Raw genomic sequence first — 18,767 nt, 5'->3', positions numbered from 1 at the left:
TTCGTACTGCCTCAATAGATAAAAACAAACTTTTGTATACAATAAAATTAAAATAAACAAAAGGAATTCGTAATTAATAAACAAAAAATGGTCGATGTGAATGAGGTTTTATTATTATTTTTAATTTATTACACATGATGTTTGAAGTAATAAAATTTAGTTAGAAGTAACAAAATAAAATTTGTATTGCAACAGTTTTAATCTTAAATTTTCATAATAAATGAATTTAAAAAAAGTTAAATTAAATAAAAGCATAAAACTAATAGAATCTAATAAAAATAAAAATAAAATTTATTAATATGAAATAAAATAAATAAATAAATAAATGGAATTAAAAAACAAAATAAAATAAAATAAACGAAAATACATAAAATACTTAAATTAAATAAAATTAAACAAAATTAATAGCAAGGAGTCAGCCTACTTAATTTCGTATTTTCACCTCATTATTATGAGAGTTATGGCGTCATCAGCAACCCCCCTTGTGTACGGGTATGAAATATAGATAAAAACCTACACCCAGACCGGTCGAATATACCTGCCGAAATGGTTTCGGAGGAGTATGGCAACAAACACTGTAAAAAGAGCATTTTATACATATAGCTGTAAAAATTTTGGTGGCTACTAAAATGACAATATAAAACAGTATAAACCTTCCCTGAACTTCCACAAATAATTCAACATCAAAATTAGCCACATCGGTCCAGCCATTCTCGAGTTTTAGCGAGACTAACGCACAGCAATTGATTTTTATATATAAGATAAAAAGAAAGGAAAGACCATAACCCGACGATTAAACTCGATTATATGGAGCGACGATATTACAAAAAAAAAACTAAACACCAAGTTTACTTAGTGTTTACTGTATGGCCCAGGGGCCTGAGCGATAAATAAAAGAATGGAAAATATAATGAATGCATTGTAAATGATGTTTTAGAGAAGAAGCTGTAGATTGACACTCATGCACAAAGTGAGACATGCACGAATTAGAGAAATAATGAATGCGAAGAAGACTCAAATGATATATAGAAAAATCAAAAATTAGACTGGTATGGACATATGCGAAGAAATGCCGCGACAATAATACCACTAATAACTTAAAAATGGAAAATAAATACAAGGAGGAAACGTGGTCGTGCTATATTACAGTGGAACGGATAAATAAAACAGGAATGAAAAAAAAGAGGCCTCACTGAAGCAAATCATATACAAGAATAAATGGCGATTGCAATATGATAAAGGGCAAACATCATATGCTGTGTAAAGTGACGGATAAGTAAGGAGGGAAAGATAGAACGAAATGTAGAATAATAGGAAAGAGCATAGAAATTCTAAAATTCATTAAAAAACAAAATAGGGAGCAATTTAACCATATAAGGATATCATACATTTTGGATGTTTGTATTTTCTGGTTATTTCTTTGTAAAGGCAACTTTACTTAGAGAATTAAGGTTTTCATTGTATAGGTACTATTTATTAACACATCTACTTCTCGTTAAGCTTGGTTTACTAACATTTCTGCTTTTCAATTTTCTTTATTAGAGCGACATGGTACTACAGACCCGACACCAACCCGTAGCTTATCGTTTTCAGTCAAAAGTCAAAATAGTGAAGAGGAAAATCAAAAAAGTAAGTATGTATTATAATAGATGATATTGGAATTTGTGTGAAGCATATCAAAATTTTGTCGCGTTGTCAATTTCTTCACAATTTTTTAAATAGAAATATTCATCTAGTCGCAGACTCTTGAAAAACTAATTGTTTCTTCAGGTTTGTTCCAATACATCATTATTGTAAGGGCCTGAAATCAACTGCTTGTACCGTGACCTTGTGTACACAAGACAATTAATGTATTTAAAGCCAAATTTAAATGGATAAAAAAGATCAATTCTTTAACATCGTTGAGACCATTTGTAATGTAGTACCTACGCAACCCAACCTAGATTACATTTGTTTTTGTTAAGTTATCCAATAAATTAAAGAAGTACAATATGTATTTATTTTGGAAAGTTAACATGAAAAATCAGCTGAGCTAATGCAGTGGGAGCCAGATACCGCACTACCCTATCGTCTGTGATTATGTTGATATTTATGATTGCTCATTAGAAAAGGTTTCTACAGTTTGAAGGTGAATTTTTATATTCTAAACCGTCATTATATGCTGTTAAAGGTCGCTACATTATTATCAACTTTATATATTCTTAATATATCTGTCACACATTCATTCGACACTGAGTCAAACTATGCCTGGTTAGACTGGATAAGTTGTTCTTTACAGCCCATGGAATCTTTAGCGTATCCTTTCTGTTGAGGATCTATGATGTTGTTTAGAGCACAGTGTTGGTAGATACGCTAGGCTCCACTGGATGTGACCAATTTGTAAAAGGTTGGAAGACAAGAAATTGGGTGGTACTTGGCTGGGTCTTGGGTATTATTGTGATGCTTCGGTATTAAATAAGTTATTCCCTGAGTTAGGAATGATAGTGTTTCCTGCGGATTAGAAATAACATGATTAATTAGTGTTGATAAACATTCATGCATATCAGAAGTTTTAAACTTCATTTGGTCCAGGAGATTTCCAGTTATGAATCTCCGATAACATTTGAGACTTCTCCAGAAGGATCTGTAGAGAGTATTACTGGAGTGTTGACAGTTGTGCGTCGTATCTTCGATCCATCCAGCATTGATGTTCAGAGCCGCTGGCGTGGAAAGTTGATTTCCCCAAAACTCATGAATTTCTTCTTGGCTTGGGTATGATTTATTGGCACTTTCTGCAGTAGAATTCAGTTTTCGATAGAACGTCTTCTCAACATTTTCAAAAAGTACTTTGTCAGATTTCCGTTTGTTACCTTCTTTGTACCTCCTTACTCGGCCTGAATAAACGTAGAGTTTTTGTTTTACCGACGTTCTACACCTTCGGCAAAGAATTAAGGATTTGCATGAAATTTTAGTATGTTATAGTTTACTTCAAAAAACTAAGACTTGATTTTTTAAAAATTGTTTTACCGTGCCGTTCTTTTACTATTAAGGGTCAAAGTTAAGTTTTAACATGGGCTCTTACGGGAATTCTTAAAAAGTTAATAACTTTTGACTCAAATTTACGATTTTTAATTATTTGTGCTTAAATTAAAGGTTTTTTGGTAAGGAATAACATATTAAAAAATGAGGATTGTTTACCGTACCATTTATTTTTAATTTATTTATTATACTTAATTCCGTAATTTATTCCGTAATTTCCGTAATTTATTATAATTTATTTTTATAAAGTATTCAATACTGAAACATATGATTTGAGTATTCTGCTATAAATGCATTGTTACCAACTTTCGCTTGTATATAAGTTTCCCCCCTTTCCAGGGCCGCCGAGAGGGCGGTACAGCCGGTACATTTTACCGGGGCCCGGCGATGTAAGGGGCCCGGCGTCGACCAGACCAAAGACGTAATTTTTACCGTTTTTTTTGCTCTTCACTTAATGTCCATACTACGTTTAATTAATCCTCGGCTATATTTAACATGACCTTTAGTTGATTTGCTGTAAAATTTTAACAGCAATTAATCACAGAAGTCAAATGCTGCAGTGCAGTCAGATAACTATGGATATGGAGATTAAAAATATATCAGGGCTTCTAGAAGATTTACAAAAAATCAGGAATTGATTGAAGAATATAAAGGGTCAGAATCTAAAGGGATCAGGTCTTCCATTGTTGAGGAATCTAAATTAGTTACCAGCAATTATGGAGTAAATCCAGAATTTACATAAAATAAAGAAAAACGGCGCAAGAAGCCAGTGAGATTTTTTGATGATTGCCTGGGCCCAGTAGTGATGCGACTGATTATTTCATTCATAGGAGATTCTGACCAACAGAAAGCTACAGAAATGCAAATTAAGGTGATAATCTTTGATAATATCCCGTCGTCAAGTATATTACGTCAGATGCCCTTCGTTACTACGAAAAAATACATTCAGTGACATTAATGACAATTAATGTTTTAAAAGTTATAAAAGTGATGACTTTCAACCGTAAAATATTTTATATCAACTGTGTGTTTAACAGTACTAATTTGTACTTACATAAATAAATTACAATAAAATTTTGGTTTTGAACAGCTTTATTCATGAAATAATCGCAACAAATTGCACTCGATCTCTAAAATGAATATAGAATTTTTGCCCTCGTGGCACTTTGACATAATTTCACTCGCCTTTGGCTCGTGAAATTAAAATTGTCAAAGTGCCACTCGGGAAAAACTAAATAATTTTAGAGCTCTCGTGCAATTACTACTGATAATTTTGAGTCCGACGCAATGTTTCGCTGCGTGAACTATTTAATGCGGAAAATGAAATTCATTCGCTATTTAACATTTTGTGGACATTCCGAGATGACGATGACGAGAATATTAAGAAAAAAATTGATATATTGCGCGAGTTTTATAAAGAAGAGATCAGTGAAAAATTAATAGATGAAATTTTTCATTTGGGAGCGATATACAAGGATAATAATATTGGTAAATCTCAACTTTCTCCAACCTTCTTCTTTACGTGCCATCTCCGCGACGAAGGTTTCTGCTATTGCTATTCTAACTTTTGACACTACAGCCTGAAAGAGTTCAGTTGAGCTGGATCCAACCATTCTCTGAGATTTCTCTGCCAGGACATTTTTCTTCTGCCTATGCTGCGCCTTCCTTGAATCTTTCTCTGCAATTTCTCCAATAGATTTACTTAATAAAATTAAACATCTCAAATTAGATTCATTATTTCCTAACGTCGTTATTGCGTTAAGAGTATTTTGCACATTGCCGGTGACCGTCGCAGAAGCCAAAAGATCCTTTAGTTATCTTTCCCGCATAAAGAATGCTGTGATATTTACAATGAAACAGGATTGGTTAACTCGCCTGTCAACTTTGTGCATTGAGAATGAATTGGTAAAATCATGCGATTTTTCGAAAGTTTTCTCAAAATCTTTTTCAATCAAAAAACTCGAAAAGCACCTGTATTATAAATACATATTTTCACTATTATAAATATAATCAAAATTTAATAAAATTTATATTTGAAATGTTTCTTATTACATATTTTTACTATTGATAATTTTATTTCTATAAAAGTTGAACAATTTTTTTCGCTCTTCACTTTTTGTCGGGGGCCCGTTCGCCACTTCTTGCCGGGGCCCGCTCATTCCTCTCGCCGGCGGCCCTTTCCTCTGAGAGGCATACCCCGCAACGAAGGTGTAGAACGTCGTTAATGTATGAAGACACTGTTGGACTGTGTTGTGTGCCGGATTATATTATGAGCGTCTTGCCGTACTCAGCATTATTTCTTTAGCTCTTCTCATGACTTTTCTGTTTGTATTTCCTGTATATGTTCTGTGATTTGACTAATATCTAACGACTACTTGCGTAGGGATATTGGTCAGTATTCACAATTAGTAACAGCGGACCTAGTTTTCTAGAAGAATTTATAACGGAAACAGAAAGGATACGCGAAAGGTTCCATGGGCTGTAAAAAACAACTTATCCAATCTAACCAGGCATATGCTAAAAACAGAAACGTCTTTACTGGTTTTATTGACTATAAAAAAGCGTTTAACTGAGTGCCGTATGACTGTCTGATTATGACTGTCTGTATTAAGAATATATAAAGTTGACAATAATACACTGACCTAAAGTAGTTTTCAATCCTTATAGCAATATTATTAATATTTAAAAATATTAAAATATTACTAAAAGATTTTTAAATTGAAAACTTATTGGTCCATTTACTTGGTAACACCTCCATGGCTTCTAAAATTTGCAAGCCAGATGGATGCTGAAGCGAAGAAGACAAGAGGGAATTCAAAAACTTACAATTCACGACCCCGTCTGTTCAGCTGGTAAATTCCAACAGAAAATGGACCTAAGTTACTCAAAGGAGTAACGACCAATATAAAAATAAAATAAAAATTCCAATTTTATTCAGTTGCAATGCGAAGGCAAAACAATCTTATTTTTCACTTAAAACACGGAGCGCAGTCCAGCCCTCTGAATCGACGATTTTCGACTCTTGTTGGAGTCTCATAGGAGAGAACGTAGGCCTGCTACTCCATACTCCAATTGACCAACACCGAGAGTTTATCCCCCACACCGCAACTGACGTGAATGGACTAGGTGACTAGCGTCATATGGCAATTGAAAGATGAAGTAGTTTACAATCATAATAAGTTTTCAATTTAAAAATCTTTTAGTAATATTTTAATATTTTTAAATATTAATAATATTGCTATTAGGATTGAAAACTACTTCATCTTTCAATTGCCAGATGACGCTAGTCACCTAGTCCATTCACGTCAATTGGGGTGTGGGGGATAAACTCTCGGTGTTGATCACTTAAAGTATGGAGAAGCAGGCCTACGTTCTCTCCGATGAAACTCCAACAAGAGTCGAAAATCGTCGATTCAGAGGGCTGGACTGCGCTCCGTATTTTAAGTGAAAAATAAGATTGTTTTGCCTTCGCATTGCAACTGAATAAAAATGGAAATTTTATTTTATTTTTATTAATACACTGACCTTTTTACAGCATATAATGACGGTTTTAGAATATAAAAATTTATCTTCAAACTGTAGAAACGTTTCCTAACGAGTCGTCATATCAGCAGAATCACAGATGATTATTAAAGACCGGATTATATGTTTTTTGCATATCGATAACCATCAAAGATACAATCAAACGCTTCAGGATGTGGACGAATTATGATAATTAAAGGCGTTTGACACTAATTTAATTTTACATATTTAGAATATTTTCGGTTTTTTAACATATTTTGATGGTTTGAACATATTTTCGACCGTTTGACATATTTTGGCATATTTTTAACATATTTTGGCATATTTTAACCATGTAATAATGGTTAGGTTTATAAATGATGCTTTCATGAACTTTTTCCTTCCCGACATTGTTCCAACTAACAAAATCTTGCTTATGGTTTCCGATGCTGCTTCATACATGGTCAAAGCTGGCCAACAACTAAAAGTTTGGCGCAGGGTTTACACAGAGTGGCGGAAGAAATTCGAAATTAATTTCCTACATTTAATAATTTAATTAGCAACGTGAAGAAAATATTTTTAAAATCGCCTTTAAGGATTCAGATATATCAAGAAAAATTACCAAATACTCCTTTGCAACCGGAGCCTATAATCACAAGTTGGGGAAAATATTTAAAAGCTGCCTGTTTTTATGCGGAACATTTTCTCCCTATAAAAGAACCAATTTTATGTTTTGAAGAAACAAATATTGGTGCGATTTCAAAATGCAAATCAATTTTAGAAAACAGATCACTGCACAATGAGCTTTGTTTTATTAAATCGAATTATGAATTTGTTTATAAAACCATCCTCAATCTTGAAACTGAATCGTTTCCACTACAATAGTCTCTTAATTTAACTCAGAAATTTAAGGAAAACGCTGAAGAAGTTTCTGGAAAAATTGGAAAATCAATAAATAAAAAATTTATTGAAACATTACTGAAATTATTATAACAGGAAGCAAACCAAATTATTGGTGGCGATTTTGATGTTAATACCAATTTAAATGCGGAGATTGTTAATGTTATAAAATTTGCACTAATCACATCAGTTGATGTTGAACAAAGATTGTCAACATACAAATTACTACTAACGGATAGGCGACATAATTTTACTATTGAAAATATTGAAAAATATTTGATTGTGAAAAATATTTGATTGTGAATTGTTTTTATAAGAAGGAATAAAACGTAGAAACGTAAGTAATAGTAGTAGGTACTAGATAGGTATACATTGGTATATTTAGGTTAATTTTGTAACTATATGTACCTACAGTACTTACCGTTATTTAATAAAACTTTTATACATTTTTTAATGCATATTTGTTGTTACTTTAAAATGTTGTTCACATATTTCACATATTTGGAACATATTTTAAACTTTTAGGGAATATTTTCAACATATTTTACTTATATTTCAGACATATATATGCACATATTTCAGTCAAAACAGAAACATATAATCCGGTCTTTAATGATTATATAATAAATAGCTTCAGAACAACAGATGATAGGGTAGTGCGGTGTCTGGCTCCCATTGCATTACCTCAGCTAATTTTTCATGTTAACTTTCCAAAAGAAATACATATTGTATTTCTTTAATTTATTGGATAACTTAACAAAAACAAATGTAATCTAGGTTGGGTTGCGTAGGTACTATATTACCAATGGTCTCAACGATGTTAAATAATTGATCTTTTTTATCCATTTGATCTACACTTATCTCTTGGTTATGAATCTCCCATTCGACTTCGCTTTTGATGGTATCGCGTCTAGTCTCGGCGGATAAGATTGTTTCTTAGAATTACCCGGTATTGATTTGCTACTCATTGTTCCTATACTTAAATCTCTGGTTACTTCCTGCAAAATTCAGCATACATATGTTCTCGATAACCGATCGATTCTTGACCGAGGTTTGTCAACTTATAATAAAAGCGCAAAATATTTTCATTGATGAACACAATTTATTTCGCTAGACGACCGAGGCGCTGCCTCGGTCGTCTAGCTTGAGTGAGCACCAGCTAATGTTCCAGTGCAGCACTTTCAGCGAGAGGAGCTCTTGTTGTTGGCTAGGTTGTTGTTGTTTTTGTTGTTGGGCTGTAGCTGATTGTATGACAGGGACGCGCCTTCTCAACACCCTGCCACCGATGTCCCGCGTGCTGTCACGTCCGGCGCCGGCTCCAAACGTGCCCAGGCAGCGACACTAGACATAATTTATTTTTCACCATTATTATGGGTGTGCATGCATTTATACCTACTACCAGGTGTCAGTTTTTGTTCCACATCAAGTATCCCTGCTATCCTCTGGGTATTGGTGCTACAAATACCCAGCAAGTGTCCCCCATTCGCAGGGGGCCGCGCTTGATAGAAAAACTGACAAAAAACTCCAACAGGAAACGTATATTACTATTATACTATTTTTATATATAAACGTTTTAGTTTCAAGTCCCATTCCAAGCCTTCGATCAACAAAGAATGAAAATGATAGAAAACTAGAAGACGCTGAAAGTGAGTAATATCCATGTGGAAAATATAAAAGAATTTTTTTGTTTGAGTTTTCTCTGTCTATTTTTGTATTTTTTATTTTAGTTTATGTAAATGATTCGATACTACCGACATCAAACACCATAATTAAGGCACTTAATTCAGAATGTAAGTTACGTTAATTATATTTATAGTATTCATTAGAAGGAATTATCAAATACCTATATAAGCTAGCTGCATGTAAAATTTTATAATTTTTTTTTCAATGCCAATGTCATTATTTATTAATACCTATAACAATTAGGTTACTTCGATGTTATGGCTTTTCTATACTGATTTACGGAGTTGAGTCATGGACTCCCACTAGACGCCACCTGCAAGAAAATTGAGGTTTTCGAAATGTAGCTTTATCTTCGAATCCTGAAGATACTTTCTCCGACCACGTTACTAATCAGGGTGTTATTATATTATTAGAAATACAAAAAGAAAAAGAGCTGTTAACCACAATAAAAACACCCAAAATCGCATACCACGGTCACCACATCATGAGGAACAGCGAGAGATAAGGACTGCTGCAACTAATCTTATAGGAAGAAGTAGAAGGAAAATGAGGATGAGGAAGACAAGAATTTCCTGTCTGAAAAATCTACGTACGTGGCCTAACACAACAATAACAAATCTTTTCAGAGGAGCAGTGTGCAAAGTACATATTGTCCTAATGGTGACCAACATCTGAAACGGATAGGCACTAGAAGAATAAGATAATTTAGTTTTCAAATAGTTTATTCAAAATATGTATTAAAAAGCCACAACCTTAATCTGGAGATAAAAGTAAGGCTCCTACGATGTTATATCTTCTCGATATTGTATTACGGAGTTGAATCCTGGACACTAACTGAAGCAATGGAGAAAAAACTTGAAGCCTTCGAGATGTGGCTATACAGGCGAATCCTAAGGATATCATGGACTGACAAAATAACCAAAGAGACCGTATTACGAAGAGTGGGCAAAGAAAGAGAGGTGATGTATACCATTAAAAGGAGAAAGTTAGAATATCTCGGACACATAATGAGAAACGGCACCAAATACATATTACTGAAGGTAATCCTTCAAGGTAAAGTATTCGGAAAGCGAGGAATTGGGAGAAGAAGAATATCATGGCACTAAAAGAAGAAGAAGATGTATTAAAACAGTTTACTCAAAATGTGCATCAAATAACATAACATAATCCAGCTTACTTATTTTTTATTTTTTGCAATCCGAAATTGAAATGCATATTGTATTAAAATTTTAACACGCTTTGAAAAATTGCTTCATCAAATAATGAATCTTTAGTCATATATTCAATTTTGTGTTTACAGATTGCTAAATATATTCTACACAAATTGAAAAAGTCTATAAGCTGTTGCTCTGAACCTTGTTCTGTTACAGTTGAGTCCCTGAACCTTTACCCGTGTGTCATCGTTTAAAGCATACGAAATAAATCGATGATAAGTCGGAAATTGAAATTTACTAAACGCAACAGCGTCACTTACTGTCACTTGCTATTGCGTTTAGTTAAATTTCAATTTCCGACTTATCATCGACTTATTTCGTATGCTTTAAATGATGACGCACGGATAAAGATTCAGGGACTCAACTGTAGGGTTTTAAACACTTCTGAAAGGTTCATCTTTTAATAGCGTAGGAAACAAAGGTTGAACCTTGCAAAATGGACACAAGTCCGGTTTTATTTTTTTTCTGGTATATCAAGGGGTGCCAATTATAAGACTAACTTTTTCTGAAAAAATTTCGCCCCGGAACCCCCCTTTTCACCCCTTTAAATGGGGTAATTTGTGGTTTTTGCGGAACGTAGCCCTTCCTGTAACTTTTACAAAAAATTTCTTTTATAGAAATACGAAGAGGACTATATTTTCTACGATCTATTTTCCGACAGCATCTGTCTATCATCCACCGTTTAGCGGGGGTAGCGCCCCAAAGTTGACAAGTTTTTAAAAAAGATGTTTAAAAAAACGTATTTTTCCCTAACTGTAACGGAAAATAAGAAGAAATCCTGCGGCAATTATTCACAAATAATTGATTGATTTTTTGGTATAGGTTTCACTTAAGGGTAATTGCCATTTTTTTAATTACAGGGTGTTACACTTTAAAAATCCCCTTTTTATACGATCTGAACCGTTTATGCTAGAGTAAAAAGACTTTCAGCGATTACCCATGTACTGGTGCTACTTACAAATTTGTATAATTCACCCCCATTTTTTTCCCGGAACCACCCAAAAAAAAAAGAAGAAATATTAAATAAAGTGATTTTATTGGAATTCTTCACACACAATGCCCTTTATTAATATGCTTTATATATCATTTTGTGCACGTTATTATTACCCATGCATGGACACCAAAAGCGATTTCCGAGTGTAACACCTGTAGCCAAAAAATATAAATAAAACGAAGGGGTGAAATTTTTTTTTGTTTTTTGCTTTTTGATCCATATGGGCATATGCTTAATCAATAGTGCTTTTCAAAAATATATATGGTTATTGCAACACCCCTGCGGAAACCCCTATCCTTGAAAATATACTGCAGAAACTACCCCTATCCCTTGGCGAGCATGTTTTTACGAATTTCTCATTACCTATGCATTCTTTTTAAACAAAACTTATACAAGGTTAAAGATCACTATTTACTCTAAAAATTAGGTCCTATTCATTTTTTTCGTATAAGCAACCGTTCCGGCACAGTGGCGCCGTAAACCTCATATATGCTTTGGCGGGCTCCAGTTTTTGTTTTTTTTTCGTCATCTGTTCGTTTTATTGTTAAAGTACTTATGTAAAATAAAACAACACAGTGTAACCTACAAATTACAACTTATGCACATTTTACAATCTTTGCGCCCAAAGCCACAGTGGTGGCCCAAAATCAATTGTTGCATATTTTCGCCACCTACACGCATTTTATTGCATTAATGCTACCTTAATAGCACAATATTTACTCTTAGGTGGTCTCTAAGCAGTGTCGTATCCAGGGAGGGGTGATGGGGGTGATCACCTCCCCCTTCTCAAACCAAGTGATATTATATTCAAAGATTATAAAAATATTCATTTATTTTTATAGAAATTTAGCCAATTGGCACCCCCTCTTAACGATGCTGGATCCACCACTGTCGCTAAAGCATAAAAAGTCATTCTTATAAAAATAATATTAATATAATCTAAGTATATCTATAAAAATAAATTAATATTTTTATAATCTTTAAATTTAATATCATTAGTTTGAAAGGGGTGGGGGTGATCGCCCCTATCACCCCTCCCTGGATCTGCCACTGCTTAGCGACTACTTAGGGGTCAATATTGTGCTATTAAGGTAGCATTAATGCAATAAAATGCGTGTAGGTGGCGAAAATATGCAAAAATTGATTTTGGGCCACCACTGTGGCTTTGGGGAGCAAAAATTGTAAAATGTGAATAGGTCATAATTTGTAGGTTACACTGTGTTATTTTATTTTACATAAGTACCTTATCCATAAAACGAACAGATGACGAAAAAAAACACAAAAACTGGAGCCCGCCAAAGCATATATGAGGTTTACGACGCCACTGTGCCGTAACGGTTGCTTATACGAAAAAAATGAATATGACCTAATTTTTATGACCTAAGTTTTGTTTTAAAAGAATGCATAGGTAATGAGAAAATCGTAAAAACATCATCGTCAAGGGATAGGGGTAGTTTCTGCAGTATATTTTCAAGGATAGGGGTGGTTTCCACAGGGATGTTGCAATAACCATATATATTTTTGAAAAGCACTATTGGTGAAGCATATGTCCATATGGATCAAAAAGCAAAAAACAAAAAAAAAATTTCAACCCTTTCCTTTACTTATTTTTTTTTTGGCTACAGGGGTTGCACTAGAAAATTGCTTTTGGTGTCCATGCATGGGTAATAATAACGTGCACAAAATAATATATGAAGCATATTAATAAAGGGCATTGTGTGTGAAGGATTCCAAGAAAATCACTTTATTTATTAATTCTTCTTTTTTTGGGGTGGTTCCGGGAAAAAATGGGGGTGCATTATACAAATTTGTAAATAGCACCAGTACATGGGTAATCGCTGAAAGTCTTTTTACTCTAGCATAAACGGCTCAGATGGTATAAAAAAGGGTTTTTTAAAATGTAACACCCTGTAATTAAAAATAGGGCCATTATCCTTAAGTGAAACCTATACCAAAAAATCAGTCACTTATTTGTGAATAATTGCCTCAGAATTTCTTCTTAATTTCCGTTACAGTTAGGGAAAATATATTTTTATAAAAAACATCTTTTTTAAAATCTTTTCAACTTTGGGGCGCCACCCCCGCTAAACGGTGGATGATAGACATATGCTGTCAAGAAATAAATCGTAGAAAATATAGTCCTCTTCATATTGCTATAAAAAAAATTTTTTGTAAAAGGTACAGGAAGGGCTACGTTCCGCAAAAACCACAAATTACCCCCTTTAAAGGGGTGAAAAGGGGGTTCCGGGGTGAAGTTTTTTCAGAAAAAGTTAGTTTTATAATAAGCACCCGTTGATATAATAGAAAAAAAAACCGGACTTGTGTCTATTTTGCAAGGTTCAACCTCTGTTTCCTTCACTATAGGCACTTCTGAAAGGTGCATCTGCTGTATTAGACAAGGCGAAAACGGCGGGTTCGAAGGGAAAAATATTCCCATGAGATTTTTTTGCATAATCACATTCGTGAGACATCCCAGAATAAGGTTCAAGAAGTCGCCCAAGTGAAAAGTGGGCCAATTTTTTTTAACAATTTTTTTTTAATCAAATTGCAAGAATCAATATTTTTGGCCCGAACAATTTTTTCTTTAATTTTTTGGGCCATTCTGGACAAAAAAGGTCTCTTTTAATTTTTCTCTAAAGTTGATCGTTTTCGACTTATAAGCAATTTAAAATTGAAAAAAACGAAAAATGGCGATTTTCAAGGCTTAATAACTCGGTTAAAAGTTATTATTATGAAAGTCAATATATGACTAAATCAAAGTTTGAAGCCCCCCTACAAGATCCTGAAGAAATTTTTGTCATTATTTTATTACTAAGCTGTTATTTTTAAGTAATAATAATAAGCGCAATGCACGTGTGCGAGGCTGTAAATGCTGAGTGCGAGAGAGAAAGCTATTCCAGCAGTCCCATTGTGCATCTTACTCGCACTCACATTTACAGCAGCGTCAATACGATACAACCACTCATTGTTATTAATTAAAAATAACAGCTTAGTAGTAAATTAATGACACAGATTTCTTCAGGATCATGTAACGGCGACTTTAAACTTTGATTTAGTCACTTCTGACTTTCAAAATAATAATTTTTGACCGAGTTATTAAGCCTTAAAAATGGCCATTTTCGCGTTTTTCAAATTTTAACTTGCTTATAACTCGAAAAAGATCAACTTTAGAGAAAAATTATAAGAGACCTTTTTTGTCCAGAATGGTCCAAAAAACATAAAAAAAAATTAGTCCGGGCCAAAATATTGATTTTTGCAATTTGATTAAAAAAAAATTGTTAAAAAAAAATTGGCCCACTTTTCTCGTGGGCGACTTCTTGAACCTTATTCTGGGATGTCTCACGAATGTGATTATGCAAAAATATCTCATGGGAATATTTTTCCCAACGAACCCGCCGTTTCCGCCTTGTCTATATGTTTGTTTTGTGGACTTCTAATATCTGAAATTTAACTTAAAAGAGAGCCAGAATATTCTTGGTCTTTCCACATTTCGCTTTCCTTGAATTTTTCTTGCATAATAAGATCGATGATCAGCTTAAAAATCATCTAATAACTTTAAGATATCACGGTATCTGCTCAGATTAATGACTAAGAACAAGAACAAGAATAAGATGGCTGACACAAACTTAAAAAAAAATGTCTACCAGCTGCCGGTATACAGTGATGAGCGCGCTAATAACCGGCAAAATAACGCGAAAGATGGAAAACAGATTAAGTTGTGAGATAAAAAGAAATGAAACTAGTGGAGGTGGGAAATTTAGCGATAAAAACCTATAAATTTATATTCCATTTATTGTTTACCATCTTTAGACGTATCAGAGGAGTGTGTCGACTAAAACTCTCACTCTCACAGTGGCAGTTGCCAAATTCGTCCGATAGGTCGTAAGGTGATAAACAATAAATAGAATATAAATTTATAGGTTTTTATTGCTAAATTTCCCACCACCAATAGTTTCATTTCTTTTTACCTCACAACTTAATATGATTTCCATCTTTTGCGTTATTTTGCCGGTTATTAGCGCGCTCATCACTTAGACTGGCGGATATTATACAGAAGTTCAGCCACGATTTTCTAAGTCCTGTCTTTTGCAATACTGGAAGGGTAGACGATGTACTTACAATCTGTGGAAACATCCACAAATTTCCTGTGACATTTTCCTGTAAAAATTAGATTTTCCCAAAAAATAAAAATAGGGTTTTGCGATGAATTTCTAAGTCCTGCCATATCCGTAGATATGGCAGGATACTATCGATTTTATGAAGAAAATTTTTTGGGCAGGAGGGTTGCAAACGGGGTAACGGAGTATATATGTATACAAACATGTAAGGAAAATAATGAAATTTTCATGATTTTCTAGGTCCTGCCAACTAAATAAACTAAACATATTTATTTCAAAATGATCAAGAAAAAATATTGACGTGACGTCCCTAATGTTTAAGTATACTGGTCCCTTGGAAAATTCTGCGGAAAATTTTCACCCTGATTCCGTGATTCTCTTAGTCCTGCCTTTAAAAAGTTATAATACTCAAATACAATCAATACCTTTTCGGTACTCGGCAGGAAGGTTAAACGGTTCTTGTAAGACGGCATGAGTCCTAGATTTGTAAGAAAATCCGTGAAAAAGTCAACGATTTTCTGACTCATGCCATTTTGCACATGTTTCAAGAATCTTAATATATATAAGTCTATTTACAAAGAGGCAGGATGGTTTTATGGTTATTTTGTATACAGGGTGGGGCATTAGTGTGACAAAGTCCAATTACTCGTTTGTCGTAAGATATACGAAAAAAGTTATTTAGGTAAAACATGGGTCACAGATAGGACTATGATTTAACAGTATTTTCTAATATACAGGGCTACCCGTTTTCAGAGGGTGACACAAATTTATGTTTTTTTAAAAGGAATACCCTGTGTATTTTTATATTTTTGGATTCTACTCGATGTTCTCTTTAATAAAATATAGTGTTTTGAAATATTAAACGAGGTAGTTTTAAATATAATTACGTTTTTTTTGTTAATTTTGTAGGAACATTCAGAGCCTATACATATTGTTAGTGATTTGATATCCAAACTTCTATTAATTTATGTTTAAACGATTTTTAATATAGTCTACTATTGTCAGTTATTAATAGTATACCAAAATGTTTAATTTTATTATACGGGGTTGGTTGAAACTCGGAATGAGTATTTTCTGAGTTTTCTTAAATGGGACACCCTGTATTTTATTATTATAATAAAATGATATTTTATGGTACCTTTTTATTTGTTAAGCATTTTCCATACCATATTTATATATTAATTTTGGCAGTAAATTGATACAGACAGATTACTCAGGTGGTTTTTGGGGTTTCTGAACAAGAATGTCATATTAGAACAGATATCTTCCCTAAGGCGAGCCGCACACCAACGAAACATGAAACGTAAAACATTAAACATGAAACGTAAAACACGTTTCATGAAAATAAAACACGGCTAAACAAATCTTAAAGTCCGCCTACCAATGAAACGAGTGTGATTCATGCTCATAAAACATTTTTATTTCCGGAGAGTCGCATAAATGGCACGACGTCTATTTGTTTAGCAGTGTTTTATTTCCATGAAACGTGATTTAAGTTTCATGTTTCTTTGATGCTTCCAATTGGAAAGACAAAAACTGGTCTGCCTTTTTTTCTTCCAGAAATAAATCGATTCCATCAATTGCGAATCTCTAGTACCGGTCATAGGAATCTTTATTGTCTTTCCCTTTTAGGTATTTTTGACACTAGATTATTAAATTGTGAGGTATTCTAGTACTAAAAGGTACTCCTGCTTTAAGTTAGTAGGATGCACGGTTTTCTGGAAAAATCCGTTTTAAAATTTTTCGTTTGTTGAATTTGAAAAAATTTTTAAAAAATTAAAAAAAAAACGGTGTATTTGCCGACTTAAAGCAAGAGTAACTTTTAGTACTAGAATACCTCAAAATTTAATACTCTACTCTCAAAAATGTCTCAAAAATTTAAAGACCAATAAGTTATGAGATAAAATATTCGTTGATCTACCCAAGACGGATGCCTATGACCAGTTCTAGAAATTCACAATTGATAAAATCGATTCATCTCTGGAAGAGAAATAAACGTACCTAGCAGTTTTCGTTTTCCTAAATAGTATTTTTCTAAATTCTTTTAAACTCAAAGAACCAAAAAACGAAAAATTTTTCAAATCGATTTTTCTAGAACACTGCGTAATCTTCTGAGTTAAAGTAAAAGTACCTTTTAGTACAAAACTATCCCAGAATTTAATAATCCAGTGTCAGAAATGCTTAAAAGTTAGACAGAAAAGTTATTCGATAAAATATCCGTTTCCGTACCCAAAACGGACCCCTATGACCGGTACTAAAAATTGACAATTGATAATTGACATTTGACAATTGACCTCTGAAAGATAAATAAGTGCACCAGTTTTCGTTTTTCCAAATAAAAGCGTTCTGCAGCTATTTTAAAGAAACTAATTACAAGACTTCGATATGCTTCTTCTAGACGAAGCATATCGAAGTAGAGGTCGTCCGCCAACCAGATGGTCTGATGACATCAAACGGATCGACAGAAACTTGATGCAGACAGCACAGGACAGAAATGCATGGAGAAGACTGAGAGAGACCTATATCCAGCATTTGATAGATCCGGGTTGAATTATGACGATGATGAATTACAAGACGCCATCTTTAAAGAGCTCTAGCTTTCCACGGAAGCATTTTTGAACTAGGTGAATTGAATTAAATTTTCTTAAAATTATCTGAGAAATCTCCGGTTTTCGTTTATTATGAGAGCTTCTGGACACCCTGTATAATATAATGGGTAGGTAAATTCCCTACTATAACCAATAAATTGTAAAAATTGTTTATTTACTTTTATTGCGTTTACTTAGATAAAAATATTATCTAATCACTTAAAATAAAGATGTTACAGTTTGCTATTAGATTTGAAAAGTGTGTAAAAATTCCGAGACATTATTCAGGAAAATAATATTTAATAGGATACGATTGTTTTAATGATATACAAATTAATTTTTTGTATTATTCATCTTTGCGGTTATCCTGCCAAGTTGTAAACGGTTTTAGATTAGTGTTTTTTAAGCATACTCGACATGGTATGACTCGGAAAATTGTGGTGATATGAATATGTTTGTATAACACCCTGAAATAATTTTACAGACACACAATTTAATTTTTTTATACGAAATAACTATACAACCATCCTGCCTCTTTGAAAATAGATTTATATTAACCTTCTTCAGGTAGGTGCGAAACGGTATGACTTAGAAAATCATGTAATTTTCCACGAATTTTCTTACAAATTTTTTAACTATATATGGTAAAAAAGGTGTAACTAAACATCCTGCCATTTTGAATAATGTCTACTGAAATTATTTATTTTATAACAAAATTTATTTTATGAGTTAGAAAATCACGGAACCAGAG

At 33.3% G+C, this 18,767-nt stretch overlaps 1 protein-coding gene across 9 annotated transcripts in view; it reads left to right on the top strand.

Annotated features, from left to right (window-relative positions):
* The window catches only part of LOC114343928 (uncharacterized), a 215,803-nt gene that overhangs the window by 93,289 nt on the left and 103,747 nt on the right, over window positions 1-18,767 (top strand). For 7 of the 9 annotated variants that reach the window (XR_007696454.1, XM_050643896.1, XM_050643899.1 and 4 more), the window contains exons 12-14: window positions 1,543-1,629; window positions 8,997-9,065; window positions 9,147-9,209. The exons of 1 other annotated variant lie outside the window; for it this stretch is intronic. Coding sequence is in view for 7 of the 8 variants with exons in the window: in XM_050643896.1 (XP_050499853.1) it covers window positions 1,543-1,629; window positions 8,997-9,065; window positions 9,147-9,209 (219 nt within the window). In the remaining variant the exon portion in view is untranslated. The remainder of the gene's footprint in view (window positions 1-1,542; window positions 1,630-8,996; window positions 9,066-9,146; window positions 9,210-18,767) is intronic. One more of the 9 variants, XM_050643901.1, reaches the window with a different exon arrangement.

This window comes from Diabrotica virgifera, chromosome 2 (genome assembly GCF_917563875.1).
Source record: "Diabrotica virgifera virgifera chromosome 2, PGI_DIABVI_V3a".
Classification (NCBI taxonomy): Eukaryota; Metazoa; Arthropoda; class Insecta; order Coleoptera; family Chrysomelidae; genus Diabrotica; species Diabrotica virgifera.
The sequence above is the reverse complement of the archived record's forward strand: the minus strand, read 5'-3'. Positions and strand labels throughout refer to the sequence as shown.